The 19190-nt window shown below is 40.8% G+C and overlaps 1 protein-coding gene across 2 annotated transcripts in view; it reads right to left on the bottom strand.

Moving 5' to 3' along the window:
* NKAIN3 (sodium/potassium transporting ATPase interacting 3) overlaps nt 1-19190 on the bottom strand; it is a 547290-nt gene that overhangs the window by 27944 nt on the left and 500156 nt on the right. The window contains exon 6 of one of the 2 annotated variants that reach the window (XM_005215496.5): nt 753-822. The exons of the other annotated variant lie outside the window; for it this stretch is intronic. Coding sequence (XP_005215553.1) covers nt 753-822 — 70 coding nt within the window. The remainder of the gene's footprint in view (nt 1-752; nt 823-19190) is intronic. 2 annotated transcript variants of the gene reach the window in all.

The raw sequence follows: 19190 nt of genomic DNA, 5'->3' as shown, positions 1-19190 counted from the left end.
AGTACTAGGTGGACTTCTCTGGTGGCTCAGATGGAGACCTGGGTTTTATTTCTGGGTCAGGAAGGTCCCCTGGAGGAAGACATGGCTACCCACTCCAGTAGCACATGGGCCTGTGTTTCCTTTAGCTCACTCTGCTGGAATAAATACTACCCACTCCAGTAGTCTTGCCTAGAAAATTCCAAGGACAGAGGAGCCTGGCAAGCTACAGTTCATGGGGTTGCAAACAGTTGGACATGACTGAAAGACTAACACTTTTTTTTCCTTTTGAGTACTAGGCACAGTCATAAGCAGCTTTAGAGATGCTCTTTATACTGTATTCCATTTAATCCATCCTCCCTCCTCCACCCAGTTGACAGAACCAAGTCTATTCTCAGAGACATGAAAGAAGGCCCCTGGGATCACACAGTTAGAGCCTGGATCCTAACCTAGTCTTATGCTCCCCCAAGACACATATTAAGCCTCTGTTTTGTACACTAAATCACCCTTTCTTCCCCCAATTTGGCAATCTAATAACAAGAAAAATAAAGCAAAACTATCATTTAAGAAACTTAAATCATTGTACTACTTGAAATCCTTTTTGGAATGAACAATAATAATGATAATGTTGGGTTACATGTGAAAGGTGTGTTTCAAATATGAGTGGAAAATTAAACCAATGATTAGTAGTGGTAGGTCCAAATTATTTCAGGTTTGGTTAGTTTTGGCCAAGTTAGAAGGATTAATATTTTCCATCTCATCACACCTTTACTTACAGATGAACAGGCTTTAACGTAACATGATCCTGGCAGTAGGAGTGTGCATCAAGTCCACCTATGAAATCAACTGCAAATACAACATAGCCCGACATGAATAAGTGTGCAAATTCACATAATAGTAGATGATTTTAAAAAGAACACATAAAAAGCTAACAAAAATATTTATCACACAATGGAAGAATGTGTATTTAATCTAAAGACTGTTCAAAATATTATCAGTGGTCAAAACATGGGGAAATTTAAAACAAGTTTTTTAATGGAGGATAATTGTTTTACAATGTTGTGTTGGTTTCTGTCATATATCAACATGGATCAGCCACAGGTGTACATATGTGCCCTCCCTCTGGAACCTCCCTCCCACCTCCCACCCCATTCCACCCCTCTAGGTTGTCACAGAGCACCTGAAAAAAATGGGGAAATTTGAAGAAACACACACAGAATTTGGGATCTTAGGGACTGAAAAATCACAGTTGTTACTGGCTTTAGTAAAAAATGAAGTATACTAAATAGTATTAGATTTTAAATAATGTGCTTGTCCTTAGGCATACAAATATGCCCTTTCCCCTCATATATCAAAAGATATACCTTTTCTTCTTGTTGCCAGAAACCATTATTTTTCCTTAAGAATATTTATTGCATTATTAGAAAGACCTTTGAGAAGTCACAAAATCTATGTCCTTGCCCTCTGTCTTCAAGCCATTCCTGACAAATAAGCACCTGCATTTTGCAGAGAAAGTTTCAGCTTCTCTCCAGTAGTGTGGTACTTGCCTCACACTGTATAGACTCACTAATTTTGTTAATATTCTTTCTAATCTGTTTCCACTTTGATCAAAATCTCAATCTTTCTTTTGCAAACTTAATGTCCATGGTTAATCTTAGCTCATTTCTCCTGTTTTTTTTTTTTTTTTTCCTGCTGTAGTCCATTAAAGCTATTAATTAGGTCATATCAAGCTCTGGTTATATTATAGTACTCTAACATTAACTCTAACATATACATCTATGTGGATATATAGGAACACCCTGAGCTTGGTATGTGTGTGTGTTTAGGTACACAAGATGTGAATATTTTATCATATTCTCCACTCAAAACAGGCATGCTAGTAAACTGTGATTTTGAGAAAGATGAATTAGCCTAGAAGTTCAGAGGGGCCAAGAAAAGCCCATCCTTTTCCTACCAAGGCACATAAGTCACCTGGACGCAACCTTAAGGAGAGAAGTAGTCAGAGAAGAGTCAATCTGAGACACTAAAATGATTTTCCCAGTACTTCCCTGTTGTCCAGTGGTTAAGAATCCACCTGCCAATGCAGGAGACACAGGTTAGATCTTTCCTTAGGGAAGATCCCACAATGCCTTGGGGCAACTAAGCCTGTAAGGTGCAACAAGAGGAGTCCTGGGATGAAAAGCCCTTGTGCAGCAAGAAGACCCAGTGCAGCAAAAAACCAAAAAAAAAAAAACTTTAAAAAATTCTTCTATTAAAAAAGGAATCTTGTCAGAGAGAACTACCAGTGTCTAAAGGGGTCATTTAGTCAGATTAGATTAAGTTTTTATTAGATTAGATATTTAATCAAATATCCAACCCCTGACCTTGTTGACCAATGGGTGAAAATTTAGAAGGAAAAATCACATGATCAATTAACATTATTGATTAAAAATTGAATGGTCCTAAAAGAAAAAGTTGGGTGGTACTATAATTTACTGAACTGATATGGAAAATATTTTCATAGTTAAAGATACTATGACTTACAGAGGCACCTTTGGAAGTTGAAGGGTATGTTAAAAGAAACAAAATTATAAAAACATACATTCATGAATAAAATTATTCAATTAAAAAATTATTTCAAAATAAAATTATTTCTAAAAATGAATGTTAAAATCAATATACATATTTATTAAAGCAGAATAAAAAGAAAACATATTCATTTGAACATTAAAATGTAACATTAACATAATGATTATTTTTGGTATAAATTCATGTACTGCCATGAATCTGCTCCATGGTCCATGTCTGTCTGTAATATACCACATCACTGATATTTTGGGGGAAAATATACACATATCTTTTCAATATGGTTTTATTATTTTTATAAATTTATTTACAATCTTATTCAACATTTCTTTTTATGATTAGTAAACTTGAAATTGCTGATATCTTGATTGCCTCTGCAAATCATAGTATTTTTAACTATGAAAATATTTTCCGTATCAGTTCAGTTCAGTTGCTCAGTCGTATCCAACTCTGCAACCCCATGGACTGCAGCATGCTAGGCTTCCCTGTCCATCACCAACTCCCAGAGCTTGCTCAAACTCATGCTGATAAATGCCAAGCAAATTTGCTACAGAAAGGACAGGTCTCATATAGTTTAGCCCAAATACTTTCCCAAGCACTGCAATTTTACCTCCATTTAGCACATCTTTCTGTGCCAAAAATTTTACAAGACACAAAATAACTTGCATTTATTTATGATACTTTTTAGATCTTCCCACAAATTAACTTTTTTCCATTTTGGTACAGAATATAAATTTGTCAAATAAAATTGCAGCTCTGTCAAAAGAGTCTTTTCTCAAGTCAAGAGATTTCAAAAGGGAACTATGAAACTGAAAATCAAATTTCATATAACATTTGAACTCTCAATATTTAATTTGTCCAGTTCGCTTGTTTTGTGAGCATAAATTTCTATGTTTTCCTTTTTTTTGTAAGCTTTCACTTATTACTATTTATTAACAAATTCAAAAGATGATTTTGGGGGTGCTTCATTTGTTGAATAATTTGACTTAAGTTCTTCAACTGATCTTGAATGCAGTGCAGCTAAAATGTGGAAGACTCATTTATAAAATGCTCACAGTCATCTGGATTAATTTAAGAAGTAGTTCTTTAAAGACAGAAATGACCCTAACTGATCGACGAAGAGAAGCCAAGAGAGAAAACATTCTGTCATCCCAAAGACTTTGTTTTGTTTGCTTGTTTTCAACATCAACTGCATTACAAAAATATACTCAGGGAAATGCAAACCAAAACCACAATGAGATTTTACTTTATATTCACTAAAATGGTTATAAAAATCAGATAATAAATGTTGGTAAAGATGTGAAGAAATGGGAACCCTCATGCATTGCTGGTGGTAATGTAAAATATTGCAAGACTGGTGGTTCTTAAAAGAGGAAATACAGAGTTACCATGCATGCATGCATGCTCAGTCATGTCTGACTCCTTGCGACCCATGGACTGTAGCCTACCAGGCTCCTCTGTCCATGGGGATTCTCTAGACAAGAATGCTGGAGTGGGTTGCCATGCCCTCCTCCAGGGGATCTTCCTGACCCAGGGATCGAACCCATGTCTCCCACATCTCCTGCATTAGCAAGTGGATTCTCACTCCTAGGTATATACCCAAGAGAAATGGAAACATACGTCCACACAAAAATTTGTACACAAATTTTTAAACTCTCAGTATTTAGTTTGTCCAGTTTGCTTATTTTGTGAGCATAAATTTCCATGTTTTCCTTTTTTGTAAGCTTTCACTTATTGCCATTTACGAAAAGATTCAAAAGATGATTTTGAATCATTTTGAAAACAGCATTATTCATCATATCCAAAAGGTGGAAAAAGCAGGTAATTAAGAAACTGAAAACATCAAGAATCTTTTATGGGTAGAACAGAACAATGTTGTTTTTGACAACAGAAACCTGATATTTCCATATTAGAAAAATAGTTTTTTAAGCACACACTGACACTCCCCATTTGCCAGAGTAGGAATACAGTTTAAGTCAAGAGGTAAACTGAAGTGTTTATAGACTTTAAAGTTTTTAAAAATGATGCTTTAAAAAATGAAGTTGTTCTTTGACCCAATGAAATACTTGAAAACAGCTCAGTAGGAAATACCTTCAGCTTTTTAAGCTTTCAGAGTGGTAGCTGTATCACACTGTTAAGAAAGTGAAGTGACTGCATTCTAAAGTCACCGTAATGAGAAAGATGTGAGAACAGAAGCTGCTGAATCAAGCAGTTGCTCCAGTAGAAATAAGGAGATGAATTGCAATGAAACCTGAGAAGTAGCAGAAGAGGCATTAGATGGGTTTTCAGAAATATTAGAAAAGGAGAATTAGAAACAAAACATGAAATCTGAAGCAATCACAGCAAGAGCACCATTTAAGGGTCTTTGGCAGAAGAGTGGCCTTGGAGGAGATGAGGAAGACAGAAGGTAGGGGGGTGTACACAACTTGCTGAGTGACCTGCAGGATAATTGACTTGAATTCTCTGGTTATTAAAGTCTTAAAATGTAGAACAGAAAAATCAGCACAATTAAGAGCTGGCATCAATGGTGCAGAAAAGCCGGCTACAGAGAACATTGCCCTCTTCACCCATTCTCGGAAACTGAGGTGTTACTATAAAAGATCCCTTGGGGAGAGCCCACAGCCTGGAAACCCCATTGTTTGTAGTCCTTTCAAATGTGTTTCCTGTGCCAACTTCCAACCACAGAGCCAAGTGACTTCTTGGAACAAATTATGTTACTTTCAATGGAACATCTTTGCGGTTATTCACTTTCCCCATGGCAGATCCCAGATAGGGGCTTTCACTGACCTGGAGGAACTCCAAAGCCACTCTGGATTTACAGCATCATCTTACTGTACAAACACAGACCTGTTTTCCACTTGTTGGGCTTCCCTGGTGGCTCAGACGGTAAAGAATCTACCTGCAATGCTGGAGAACCGGGTTCCATCCCTGGGTCAGGAAGATCCTCTGAAGAAGGGAATGACTACCCACTCCATGCAGGGCATGACTAACACTTTCACTTTTCTTTTTTTTCCACTTTTCCACTTGTAAGAGATTCACAACTGAGTCTTCTGTTTGACTACAGGGAACTTTTGGTCATCAGTGAGGTTTCCAATAGATAAATCAGTACTACTGACTCAGGGCTTCATCCAGACACTGCAATCCTGACTGACACCTAAAGCAAGACAGGCCATTTTCAGTGAGCACTCAAGCTATCATTTATGTCCCAGGTTTAACTAGATTCACCCTTGGTGGCTGAATTCACCCAGGTAAAGAACTCGCCTGACGATGCAGGAGATACAAGACATGTGGGTTTGATCCCTGGGTTGGGAAGATCCCCTGGAGAAGGCATGGCAATACAGTCCAGTATTCTTGCCTGGAGAATCCCCATGGACAGAGGAGCCTGGCAGGTTACAGTTCATGGGGTCACAAACAGCTGGACACGACTAAGTGTGCATGCACACACACCCAGCAAAGAATGAACCAGAATGCAGGCATTTTTTTCTGATCCAGCTCTGTTGCACACTGCCTTGTCTCTGACTGGGAAACATGGAAACACTCTACCATTGCATTTAGCTCAGAGAAATGGAAAAGACTTGGGAGGATGAGGATCAATTAACAGATTTCTCTGAGCCTGCTTCTTGCTCTCTCACTGTTTCCCACTATGTCGTTATGAGACTATTCTAATAAGCATTTATTTTATAGGTTGCCAGCAATACTGCTTAAGGGAGCACTGCTCAGGCTTCTAAAGAATTCAAATATGGGGGCCTTACATTGTGATTTACTTGTTCTGTGATAGGAATTCATAAGAGAAAAGCCAGGGCAGATGCTCGACATCCACTGAGTTCATGCAGAGAGGCCCTTAACAGACCACAGGGAGGATTTTGCAGACCCCCGTAGGTAATGAAGGCTTTTAGGAGAGACCAGTGATTTCTGAGGGAGCTGGCAACTGAACTCTGCCTGTGTTACTAGGGAACGAGCTGGCCCACAGCATCGCTGATCTGCTGCCTCCCCCTGTCTGAAGAATCTGAGCTTTCAGAGGGCATGACCCGCTGTGCCAAATCGCAGACCATGGTGGGGCAGCTCACATCACACAGAGTGGGTACAGGCATGGTGCCCCCATGGGTCTGCTGTAGCTGGTGAACTTGACCATGCCCTGAAACGCTGCTGACCCCCAGAGGAGGTGGTTAAGGCTGTGCAACCGCCTGCCAGAAATAACTTTAGGAATGTTAAGAGCTGTTCAAACTGGTAGATGACAACCCACAGGCAAGCTTTATAAATGTTCATGATTGTTCTCTTTATAATGCAGGAAATTTACCATCCTCTCCCCCCCCTTTCAGAAAGCACCGGGAACTGAAGAAGGGAAACTTCTCACATGGGACCCCTGAGACACTCAGGGAGAAGTCAGCCTCACTGGAAGGGCAGAGTCTGCCACCCTAGAGGCGGCCTTGGCCAGGTCTGTCTTCCAGCACGTTTACCTCTTTTTGCCTGCTATCAGCCATGCAAGATGGACTCATCTCACTTCATCTGGTCCCCTCAGGCAAAGGCACGGATGTGGAAAACTGATAGAGCGCAATGACTCAGATGGCACTATGGCCTGGGAAACACCGAGAGGTGTCACTGGGAGAGTCTGGAGGGTCTGGAAGAAACCACACGTCTGTCTGGGGGCCCCAGTCCCTCCTCCTCTTGGGGGGTCGGGGTGGGGAGGCAATAAGAGGCCAGCTGTCTTCAGCTGGGGAGTGCATGCCCCAGGGGATGTGAGACTTCCCAAATGGTGTGTAATTTAAGGTGGAGGTGGAAGTGTTAGTTGCTCAGTCGTGTCCAACTCTTTGCGACCCCATGGCCTGTAGCCCACCAGGCTCCTCTGTCCATGGAATTCTCCAGGCAAGAATATTGGAGTGGGTTGCCATGCCCTTCTCCAGGGAACCTTCCCGACCCAGGGATGGAACCTGTGTCTCCTGCACTGCAGGCAGATTATTTACCATCTTAGCCACCCAGGAAACCAATTTATGGTTCAGTTCAGTTCAGTTCAGTCGCTCAGTCGTGTCCGACTCTTTGCGACCCCATGAATCTGCAGCACGCCAGGCCTCCCTGTCCATCACCAACTCCCGGAGTTCACTCAGACTCACATCCATTGAGTCAGTGATGCCATCCAGCCATCTCATCCTCTGTCGTGCCCTTCTCCTCCTGCCCCCAATCCCTCCCAGCATCAGAGTCTTTTCCAATGAGTCAACTCTTCGCATGAGGTGGCCAAAGTACTGGAGTTTCAGCTTTAGCATCATTCCTTCCAAAGAAATCCCAGGGCTGATCTCCTTCAGAATGGACTGGTTGGATCTCCTTGCAGTCCAAGGGACTCTCAAGAGTCTCCTCCAACACCACAGTTCAAAAGTATCAATTCTTCGGTGCTCAGCTTTCTTCACAGTCCAACTCTCACATCCATACCTGACTACAGGAAAAACCATAGCCTTGACTAGATGGGACCTTTGTTGGCAAAGTAATGTCTCTGCTTTTTAATATGCTATCTAGGTTGGTCATAACTTTTCTTCCAAGGAGTAAGCATCTTTTAATTTCATGGCTGCAGTCACCATCTGCAGTGATTTGGGAGCCCAGAAAAATAAAGTCCAACACTGTTTCCACTGTTTTCCCATCTATTTCCCATGAAGTGATGGGACCAGATGCCATGATCTTCATTTTCTGAACATTGAGCTTTAAGCCAACTTTTTCACTCTCCACTTTCACTTTCACCAAGAGGCTTTTGAGTTCCTCTTCACTTTCTGCCATAAGGGTGGTGTCATCTGCATATCTGAGGTTATTGATATTTCTCCCAGCAATCTTGATTCTAGCTTGTGCATACTCTGCATATAAGTTAAATAAGCAGGGTGACAATATACAGCCTTAACGTACTCCTTTTCCTACTTGGAACCAGTCTGTTGTTCCATGTCCAGTTCTAACTGTTGCTTCCTGACCTGCATATGGGTTTCTCAAGAGGCAGGTCAGGTGGTCTGGTATTCCCATCTCTTTCAGAATTTTCCACAGTTTATTGTGATCCACACAGTCAAAGGCTTTGGCATAGTCAATAAAGCAGAAAATAGATGTTTTTCTGGAACTCTCTTGCTTGTTCAATGATCCAGCGGATGTTGGCAATTTGACCTCTGGTTCCTCTGCCTTTTCTAAAACCAGCTTGAACATCTGGAAGTTCATGGTTCACATACTGCTGAAGCCTGGCTTGGAGAATTTTGAGCATTATTTACTAGCGTGTGAGATGAGTGCAACTGTGCAGTAGTTTGAGCATTCTTTGGCACTGCCTTTCTTTGGGATTGTAATGAAAACTGACCTTTTCCAGTCCTGTGGCCACTGCTGAGCCAATTCCAAAAGTGTTATTCCAAAATGTGTGTGTCCTGAAAAGGTACCTTTGGCCATTCTGGCCATTCTGGTTCTGGGTTCACTCATTCTCTTCCACAGCTATCTACTTTCCGCTTGACTGAAGGCATTTATCTCAACCATCTGGAGAGGCACTCATCTTATTGCACTTCCCAGGGTAAAAGGCTCCAGGGCACTAAACCAAAGGGAAGTTTTAATTTCTTATGAGGGATGATAAAGTAACAGCTACTAATGACAAGGTAGGTAGCTTCCAAAATAATTGAAGGAGGACATAATTGATTTATCACTTGTAGTACTTTAAAATAATCTAACAATTTTTATTGAATTATAATTTACAATGTCCTGTTCGTTTCAGATGTACAGCAAAGTGTTTCAGTCATACACATATATTTATATATAGATATATATCTTTTTATAATTTTTTCCATTATAGGTTATTACAAGACATTGAGTATAATTCTTTGTGATATATAGTATATCCTTGTTGGTCATGTATTTCATATATATTAGTGTGCATATTTTAATTCCAAACTGCTAATTTATCCTTCCCTAAAAAATAATTTTTTGACATATACTTCAACCACTTTATAATTCCCATTTATCCTATCTGCTTTCCTCCTTTATTTTTTCTCTTTTGTGTTTACCACTGTTTACCATGTTGTACTGTATTTTGGGCTTTCCTTGTGGCTTAGTGGTAAAGAATCTGCCTGCCAATGCAAGGAAACCCAAGAGATGCTGTTTCGATCCCTGGGTTGGGAAGATCATCTGGAGAAGGAAATGGCAACCTACTCTAGGTTCTCGCCTGGAAATCCCATGGACAGAGAAGCCTAGCAGGCTGTGGTCCATGGGATGGCAGAGTTGGACATGACTGAGCAGGCACACACGCACTATATATTTTACTTAAAAAAAAAAAAACTCATTTGATATCTGACTCCTTTACTATAATTTAAGTTTTATGAGATAAAAATTTTTATCTGATCTTGCCTGGTTTTGTTCACTGCTATCTCCCCAGAACTTAGAACAGTGCCTGGTACAAGGTAAGCTCTCAAAACTATTTGGGGAGAGAAGGAATTAACACAATTGAGTGACATTGCTGTAACAAATTTCCTCCCATTCTTATATTGAAATGAGGTAAAAAGTACCTCAGGTACCTATTATATTCTAGCAATAACTAATATTCATCTATGAATACATGAACTAATTGAAACAAAACCACCCTGTCCATTTTATTAAGAGGTACCCTTTCAATAAATATTTCATTTTATGTTTAAGACTTGTTCATCAATATCTGCAATAAATTTATGTTTGCCCAGTTCTAAAGTGTCAGTAGCTCACTCGTGTCTAAATCTTTGTTATCCCATGGACTGCAGCCAGACTCCTCTGTCCATGGAATTCTCCAGGCAAGAATACTGGAGTGGGTTACCATTTCCTTCTCCAGGGGATCTTTCCAACCCAGGGATCGAACTTGGGTCTCCAGCATTGCAGACATATTCTTTACCATCTGAGCCACCAAGGAAGCCCACTATTGTTCTAAAGATAAGCTTCAAATGTGAAATCTGATTTTGCCAAAATAAGGAAGGCACATTTTTTATTTTTAAAGATCATACCCACAATATTTGTCATATCACACTCTGTTACATTTGATTGTTGTTTGTTGTTGTTTAGCTGCTGAGTTGTATCTGACTCTTTGTGACCCCGTGGACTGTAGCCTGCCAGGCTCCTCTGTCCATGGGATTTCCCAGGCAAGAATACTGGAGTGGGTTGCCATTTCCTTCTCAAGGGGATCTTCCCAGTTCAGGGATAGAACTCACATCTCCTGCATTAGGCAGACCTTGGCAGGAGGATTCTTTATCACTGAGTCATCAGGGAAGCCATTTGATTGAGCTAGATTTTAATAATGGCAGATTATTAATTAGATGTTCATTTTATAGCCATATAAAATTTTGCAACTATTAAAAGTAAACAGTTATTTTTTTTGGTGGGGGCATTGTTTTCACAACTGTGTAGTATTTGAATTATATCCTAAAATTCTGTTATTGTAATGGTAAGCTTTACATCGAATTCTTGCTAATGAGACATTTGATTTGGTTGGTGCTAGTGGTAAAGACAATGGCACCCCACCCAGTACTCTTGCCTGGAAAATCCCATGGACAGAGGAGCCTGGTAGGCTGCAGTCCATGGGGTCGCTAAGAGTCGGACACAACTGAGTGACTTCACTTTGACTTTTCACTTTCATGCATTGGAGAAGCAAATGGCAACCCACTCCAGTGTTCTTACCTAGAGAATCCCAGGGATGGGGAGCCTGGTGGGCTGCCGTCTATGGGGTCGCACAGGGTTGGACACAACTGAGCGACTTCACTTTGACTTTTCACTTTCATGCATTGGAGAAGGAAATGGCAACTCACTCCAGTGTTCTTGCCTGGAGAATCCCAGGGATGGCGGAGCCTGGTGGGCTGCCATCTATGGGGTAGCACAGAGTTGGACACGACTGAAGCAACTTAGCAGCAGCAGCAGCAGCAGTGGTAAAGAACTCACCTGCCATACCTGCCAGTGTAGGAGACTAAGAGATGTGGGTTTGCTCCCTGGGTTGGGAGGGTCCCCTGGAGGAGGGCATGACAACCCATTCCAGTATTCTTGCCTGGAGAATCCATTGGACGGAGGAGCCTGGTGGGCTACAATCCATAGCGTTGCAGAGTTGGACATGACTGAAGTGACTTAGCATGCACTCTTGAGCCATTCTTGTTTTTTAGCTTTTAACTGGCATTGTTTTATTCTCTAGTCCTTTTTCCTCATAGTAGCACAGACACTGAGGGGAAATCACTCTCTTTTTTCTTGGTATTTCAAATCACTCTATGGGATTCTTTGTACGTAATACATTCCCTTTGTACAAAGTGCGCAGAGTGACATTTCCCCAATGCTTTCAGTGTTTTTCCTTTAGGTGCATGGGTACACTTATTCTATGACACTATTTGAATAGAAACTACAAAATTTCTGTTTTGTATTCTATAAATCTATACAGTTTTTCTGTAAGGATACCATGGACAGTCTGTAGCATTTTGTCTTGATTCTTGTGCGAGGGGAACCTGGTTATAGTGTCTCTACAAGGTGCTGTGATAATAAAGCATCTGTTGCTGTAATTTCTTCTCTCACTCTTGACTGCTAGAGTTGTATTATCTTTATAAAAATGCCTAGGACATACCGGCTCCCACAGCCTTCTTCCTCAATGTACATATACACTTTTTAGTTTTCATTTTCTCATATTAAGGAAGAAAGAACCTAGGTCCTTTTCTTTTTCCTTTTTAATTTTCATCTTTAATCGTATATTTGCTTTTATAAAATTAGTTTTTGTTGGCATAGAATTGCCTCGCCATGTTGTTTGTTTCTGCTGTACAGGAAAGTGAATCAGCTGTATGTTTACATATATCCCCTCTTTTTTTTTTTTAATTGTTTTCTATTCCCTTTAAAGTGCTTCCCAGGTGGCACAGTGGTAAAGAATCTGCTTGCCAATGCAGGAGATGCAGGAGATATGGCTTCAACTCCTGGGTCGGGAAGAGCCCCTGGAGTAGGAAATGGCAATCCACTCCAAGTATTCTTATTTAGAGAATTCCATGGACAGAGGAGCCTGGTGGGCTACAGTCCATGGGGTCGCAAAGAGTCAGCCAGGGCTGAGCACGCAAGCATGCACGCACAAACAGTCCCTTTAAAGTTACTCAGGTTTTTAAAGTCACAGAAGTTGTACTCCTTTCCTTTTGTAGATACACTGCTAACCCTTTGGTTCCTCTTCATCAGTAATTGGGTGGAATGGCTGCTTACTATTAACAACTGCAATTTGGCTTTCCTGAAGTCTCTTTCAAAGTTTTTATAAGTTTCAATTACCGTATGCTCAGAATCAGGGGTGGCTGAAGGCCTTTGCGTCATTACTATTAGGCTCATTCAGAGGAATATTTTATTCTAGAGGAAAAAAGATTTTTAAAAATTCTGAAAACACCTCCCTTTTCTATTTTTGGAGCTCCCTTTTCATTTTTTATTTGGATGAATTTCCTCTTTTGTTTTTCTCATGGGTCCACATTTCTGAAGGCAGATGTTCCCATAATTAGAGCACACAGTTTCTTTCCACTTTAAAATTTTCCATGAGTATATAATACTTAAACAATGGCACAGTGAATTTCTAAGATCTGTTTGGGGTCAATAAAGCAGAATGGAATGACTCAGAGAAAAAATATTAAATTAAAAAGGTAAGGGCTAAAAACAGCTCTAAGAATTTGTCTAAACAGGTACATATTCCCCCCTTATACAATGCATTTTTCTTAGTTATTCAATGTTTCCCCAATATATTTTTATCATTCATTTAAATCTAGCTAATGTTTTATTTTGCTCTATAAATCAAGTGACAAATATTGTTGACTTTGAAGTCTCTATAATTCAGTTTTTCCTGTCTGCTTCTACAATTTTGAACATTTCCCCTTTGAATATTCTTTTTCCTTTTAAAAATAGCCTCTATTATTACTTTTGGTTTTCCAATTTCTAGGATAGACTCCATCCCCAAAATGCCATTTCTTCTGAGATCATTTTATAAAGTTCTCTTTCTATGAATGACTATTCAAAGAAAATTGAATCTGATCATATTCTTTCCAAGATTAAATCTTTTCATTGATTCCACATCATCTATCAAAGCATCCCAGCTGTTGAGACCTGAGTAGGTACAGCTGACAGGATATTGATTCCCTAATTCCCTGGTGTGTGTTTGGTGGGACAGGGGGCCATGCTCATACCCACATGCTTGCTGAGCAAGACTAGGGGTAGCTAGTGGTCTGGGGTGGTCATTTATTGCTGGGAAAAAGTAACTTATTTGTCACAGTGTGCCTCATAAATTTTGACTTTTCTCTATAAGTGCCAAGATATAAAATAGGTTGGGACTCACTTGCCTGGAGAATCCCATGGACAGAGGAACCTGGTGGGCTACAGTCTATGGGGTCACAAAGAGTCAGACGCTACTAAAGTGACTTAGAGTTAACAATGGTATAAGACAGAATCCAAGGTCCCGCAAAGACTGACCCTGTTCACTTAGTGAACTGAACACACCCCATATTCATCACTTCCTGAGTACCCCATGGTTTCCCCACACTGGTTTGACATATCTTTTTGCCAGCATTTTAATGTCCTCTTCCTTGTAATTTTCTTCATATAAGACCATGTTCTCATGCTCTGAGAAGCCATGCTTGATGCTCTGACAGGTGATTAGCCTCTGCTGATTTTTTTCTGTGCCTCTGATTCACTTTATGCAGACCATGATCTGCGCTTCACTCGTTCATCATTATTTACATACCTGGCTCACTTATTGGATGTGAGATCTCCTAAGAAAGGGACCAAGGCTTACTGATCTCTGTATCCTTGTGGGTCTAATACATAGCAGTCTTTCAGTAACTGTTTCTTGAACTAATGAATCAAATGAATAAAGGATTAGCTACTTAAACTTGTTTAAGTCTTAAAATTAAACAATAGTATTCTGGATCTGGACTATACTTTCAGACACCGAAAGGTCAATGACTATAGAACAAGAAGAGATTTTGGAAAATGCCAAATCTAGTTGAGCACTGCAAGAATTTGCAACCTACCTAGAATATAGAAAGAACACAGAATACCATCAGGAGATATGGTTGAAAGAAGATAAGTGGAATGTCAACAGAACATTTGAGTCACGTGGGAAGACATTAAAATGTTTTAGAGGGTTAGTGACTATAAAGCCAACCAGAAAGAGATTCTTGATAGGAGTAAAGTCTTGCGTCTACTCAAATCTAATGTCATCTGAGTCCCAAGGCTGTGGGCTGCTGAATTAGTTACATTGGAAGGATATGGCATGAGATGTCTTCTTGTTCCACCAACTATTTTAAAAAGCTCTGAAAATCCATTCCCTGTCCATGGAATTCTCCAGGCAAGAATACTGGAGTGGGTTGCTATTCCCTTCTCCAGGGGATCTTCCCTCCCTGGAGATCAAACCCAGGTCTCTTGCATTGCAGGCAGATTCTTTACCTTCCGAGCCACCAGAAAAGCCCTTAACATGCAGCAAAATCAAATCATCTGAGATGTTTACTTAATAGAGAAATAGATTCCAACATTTATTTCAATATTTATTCACCGTGGTGGTTCCACCATTTTGAACATGTGACTTCCAAAGCTTCTATGCTGGTCTGTAACCAAGAGGCAGAAAGGGGAAGAACATGGAGAACCACATAGGGGAGGATTTGGAGGCCAAGCCTGGAAGTGGGGGTGTCTCTTCTGCTCACATTCCATGATCTGGAATTCAGTGTCATGGGACACCCAACTGCAGGGAGCTTGGGAGATGCAACCCAGCGGTCTGCCAGAAGAAGAACACACAAATGGCAAATAGCTGGCAAGCCCCTGACACAAGCACATATGTTCAAGCTTGGCAGCTGACTGAACTGTATACAGCAAAGAAAGATGTTCTCAGGGTATGCCATTCACTCTAATATAGACTTTGTGTTCTTCTTATAATCAGAGAGAGAGAGCAAGAGCAAACAAAAGAGAAGCGAGACAGAAGACAGCAAGAGCAGACATGGGTTTGATACCTGGGCCAGGAAGATACCCTGGAGGAGGGCATGACAACCCCCACCAGTATTCATGCCTGGGAAATCCTATGGACAAAGGAACCTGGCAGGCTACAGTCCATAGAGTGGCAAAGAGTCAGACAGGACTGAGCGACTGAGCATGCACGCACAGCTTTATTCATAAGCTGAAGAAAAAGATTCAAGGAGAGGAAGAAACTAGGATGGGGAAGGGAAAAAGAGATAAAGCCAGGGAGGTGGAGAGAGAATCATTAATGATGCCAGCTGCCTGAATACGTGGGAAGGACGCACAGAGGAGCCACAGGAGCCCCAGGACAGAGTGAAGGTCCCCCTCTTCTGTGTCAGCAAGAAGAAAATCATGGATAAATATGGACAGCTCTGATGGGAAAGAGACCCAAGGAGCCTGTGGGAAGCCATGTCTGCTGGCTTGCCTTCTCTATATCTTAGAGTGTCATGCTGTCAGTGCAGAGCAGAGGAGGACAAAGATGCCACAATTACATCACCTGTCTGGGCTTCATGTCCTCATTCCTAAAATGAGAGTAAGGACTCCAAAGTTGCAGTGTAGGGAGCTCTAAGGCTGCAGTTTTCACGGACCAGGAGACGCCATTGATTTGGAATGCGTGAGAGGAAGCAGAGGGGGCCCTCACACACGTGCCCTCGTGGGACAGCATCAGGGCCAGTGGGTAAGGCACATGCTTCTCTGCTGCTCAGGGACCAATCACTGGACAGCTCAGGGATGGCTGGAGAGAAACAAGGGCTCAGTTTACCCATGGTAGGGCTGCCTGAGCAGCTCAGTTGGATGACTGAGAAGGGTGGGGATGAGTTGGGATGGGGCTACTGACTTTAGAATTAAAATGAAAATACAAGGGATCATGTCAGAATACTGCTAGCTCCTCTGTCCCTTGGGTTTCTAAATTTTCCCACTAATAATGCATTATTATTGAATAAATAATAAAAACTATTGCCCAGGATCCACATAAAATCCCTACATTCCCCCCACCCCTTTCTTTTTCTTACTGCATTTAGGATGCCATGAGGATGTGAACTTTCTTTTTTTCTGTTGTTCCCTCATAATCACCTCTGGCTCCCAAATCTCTCATCTTCCATTCTGTACCATCTGGATGGCAGATCCTTCAGTCTTCCTTCTCAGGGAAGGGCATGCCCCACAGCTTGGACTCTTGGTAACCATAAGAACCTGGGAGCTCCAACCTGTCTGACCCCGGTTGTAGGGAGATGAGATCATGTCTCTTTTGAGTTGACAGGCATCTGTGTAGAGGGCTTGCCTTAAGGGGTGAAGCTGGTCTTCACACTGCCTGGGCTGTTAGTCTGGAGCAGAGAGATGAGGATGTCTTGAATAGCAACCTGATATTTACCATTTGAAATGCATGAAGAAAAGGTGATGCACTTGATGGTGCCTTGAAATACTCCTGGCTCTGGGCGTCATCCACAGGGCTGTGATGTTAGAGCTAAGTGCTTGGGGGCCCCTAATGGGAGATTCTATTAGTTAATGGGCACAGAGCTAGGTATTGGCAGAATGAGGACCAATCTCATTTAAAAACTTTCTAACATACAGTTTCAAGTGGAAACACAGGAAAATTAAACCCGTTTCTGACTGTCTAGGCACCACTTCACTGTGAGGTTAGCCCTGACTTTGGAGCTGGTTTTAGTATTTGCTATCGACTCCATGGAGAGTCCCTCCTTGACTTACTGGTTTGGGGAGCTGGGTGTTGATGACATCCCTCTTGAGAGACATTGGGATGTGTAAAATCCCCCAACCATGAAATCACTGATGTCTTTGACGCTGACTCTGGGCTCTTTCTTCAGTCTTGAGGCTGGGCAAGTACAGGGCTTGTAAGCCTGTGGAGTGCAGCCCAACAACCCTCAAACATACACATATTTCAAAGCTCACAAAATAAAGAAACGTTTTCTCTTCTGAGGATCATTCAGGCCTCTGCTGCTTTCTCTCTCTCCTCTACTGCCTGACTTCTGGGTCACATTATTTTTCTAAGGCTTTTCCAGACATCACAAAATGAAGGAAGTGAAACTGGAAATTAACACTCAAATTAGTCAGTTTCCCTCCCATTAGCTTCTCCGGTAAACTCTTGGCAGGACCTAAGTTCGCATCATTGCTACGGTACTATCACCTTGCTCTCTTAACAGGAATTCACAGAAAGACAAGCAAATACATGAGCACTAGCCTATGGGAAGCCTCAAGGACAGCAGATACGCAATTATTTTTCCAAAGCTTGTGCTTCTTTCCAATAAAAAGTTCCCCAAACTACATTAGCAAGGGTCAAACAGTTGTATAAAGAGGTATTTTGAGATTTTAAAAATAAAATACTGAACCCACATCTAGGGAATTTGTTTTCTTTTCAAAAACTAACACTTAGGGTTTTCAACTGTACATTTCTCCAGCCATTCAACATATACATAGTAGGCTGGGCTTTGCAAGCCCAACAGATGCTCCATTCGCAATTTGCAACCTAATGTCAGATGAAGCAGTGCTAGCAAAAGATCCTCTGAAAAAACCTGACTATATTTATAAAGTTAATACTATTTGTCAGCGTCTTTGCTTCTCCACCACACTTCCTTGAATTAAAAAAGCTGTTTTTAGTAAAACTGACAAGACAGTAGCCATCCCACAAGTTCATTTTCAGCAGTAAATGGTTCACAAACAAGATGTTGACATGTTTTTACTATTACAGGTTCCAAATACCCTGGTCTCACAAAAGTGTTCAAAGAGATTGACAGATATTAAAAAAAGAAATAAAAAATGAAATAGATATAAATAGGCTTTTTCATGAGAATGAATGATGAACAGTATTGACCCTACTTAGCAGCACTCTTGCTTTTGAGAGCTTTTTATTTCATTGTCTTTGACCTGCAATCATAGTCTTTATAGGAAATGGCGAAAGAGTCTGAAAGGTAACTAAGATGGGTGGCTGGAAATAAATGTTTCCTCAAGCATTTATTACCCTTCAGAAATGTCCATCAGCTGAAATGTTAGTCCCATAGAGCCACTTAAGCACTGCAGAGGAGAGAGGCAGGTAGTTATTAATTTTTAAGGATGACTGACAGCTTTCAGTCCATGAGCAAGGCTTAACTTTGCATTTTGAATAATGCAGAGATTTTCATTAGTTAGAATAGGAATCAAAATGATAAATGTTATTTTGTCTGCCAAAATACTATGACTTTACATTGTCTATTTGCAGTTACCTTTCAGAAGAAGCTTTCCAGAAGTATGCTTAGATAAACTGAAAGGCTACCAGTATTGTTTTCTTATTTGATGTTTACATTCTGGAAACAAAATTCAAAGGACACATCTTCTTGATTGGAGGTTGGTAATGCTCTCTCGCTAGCTCAGTGGTGGCTCCAAAGGGCAGTTCATTATTACCTGACAGCTAAGTGTTGGCATAAATTGCACTAGTCTATGGGATCAATGCAATCAGTTTCAGACATTTCTTTTTGCTCACATCTACCTTCTGAAGACTCTGGGACAATTTAATTACAACTGCACTTAGAGTCCTACTTCTTTCCATAAAAAAATGTAAGATTACCCTCACTTTGAGAACTATCAGACTAAAAGGTTTGTGATTGCTTTTTACTGTCATCTTGCTTCCAGCCAATTATCATGTCAAGTTCGTCTGGGGCGTATTTACTTCATTTTGAGCACCCAAGACCCTTTTGGCTCTAAGTATTATTTGA

Source organism: Bos taurus, chromosome 14, assembly GCF_002263795.3.
Source record: "Bos taurus isolate L1 Dominette 01449 registration number 42190680 breed Hereford chromosome 14, ARS-UCD2.0, whole genome shotgun sequence".
NCBI lineage: Eukaryota > Metazoa > Chordata > Mammalia > Artiodactyla > Bovidae > Bos > Bos taurus.
This window is presented reverse-complemented; position numbering and strand designations above follow the sequence as displayed.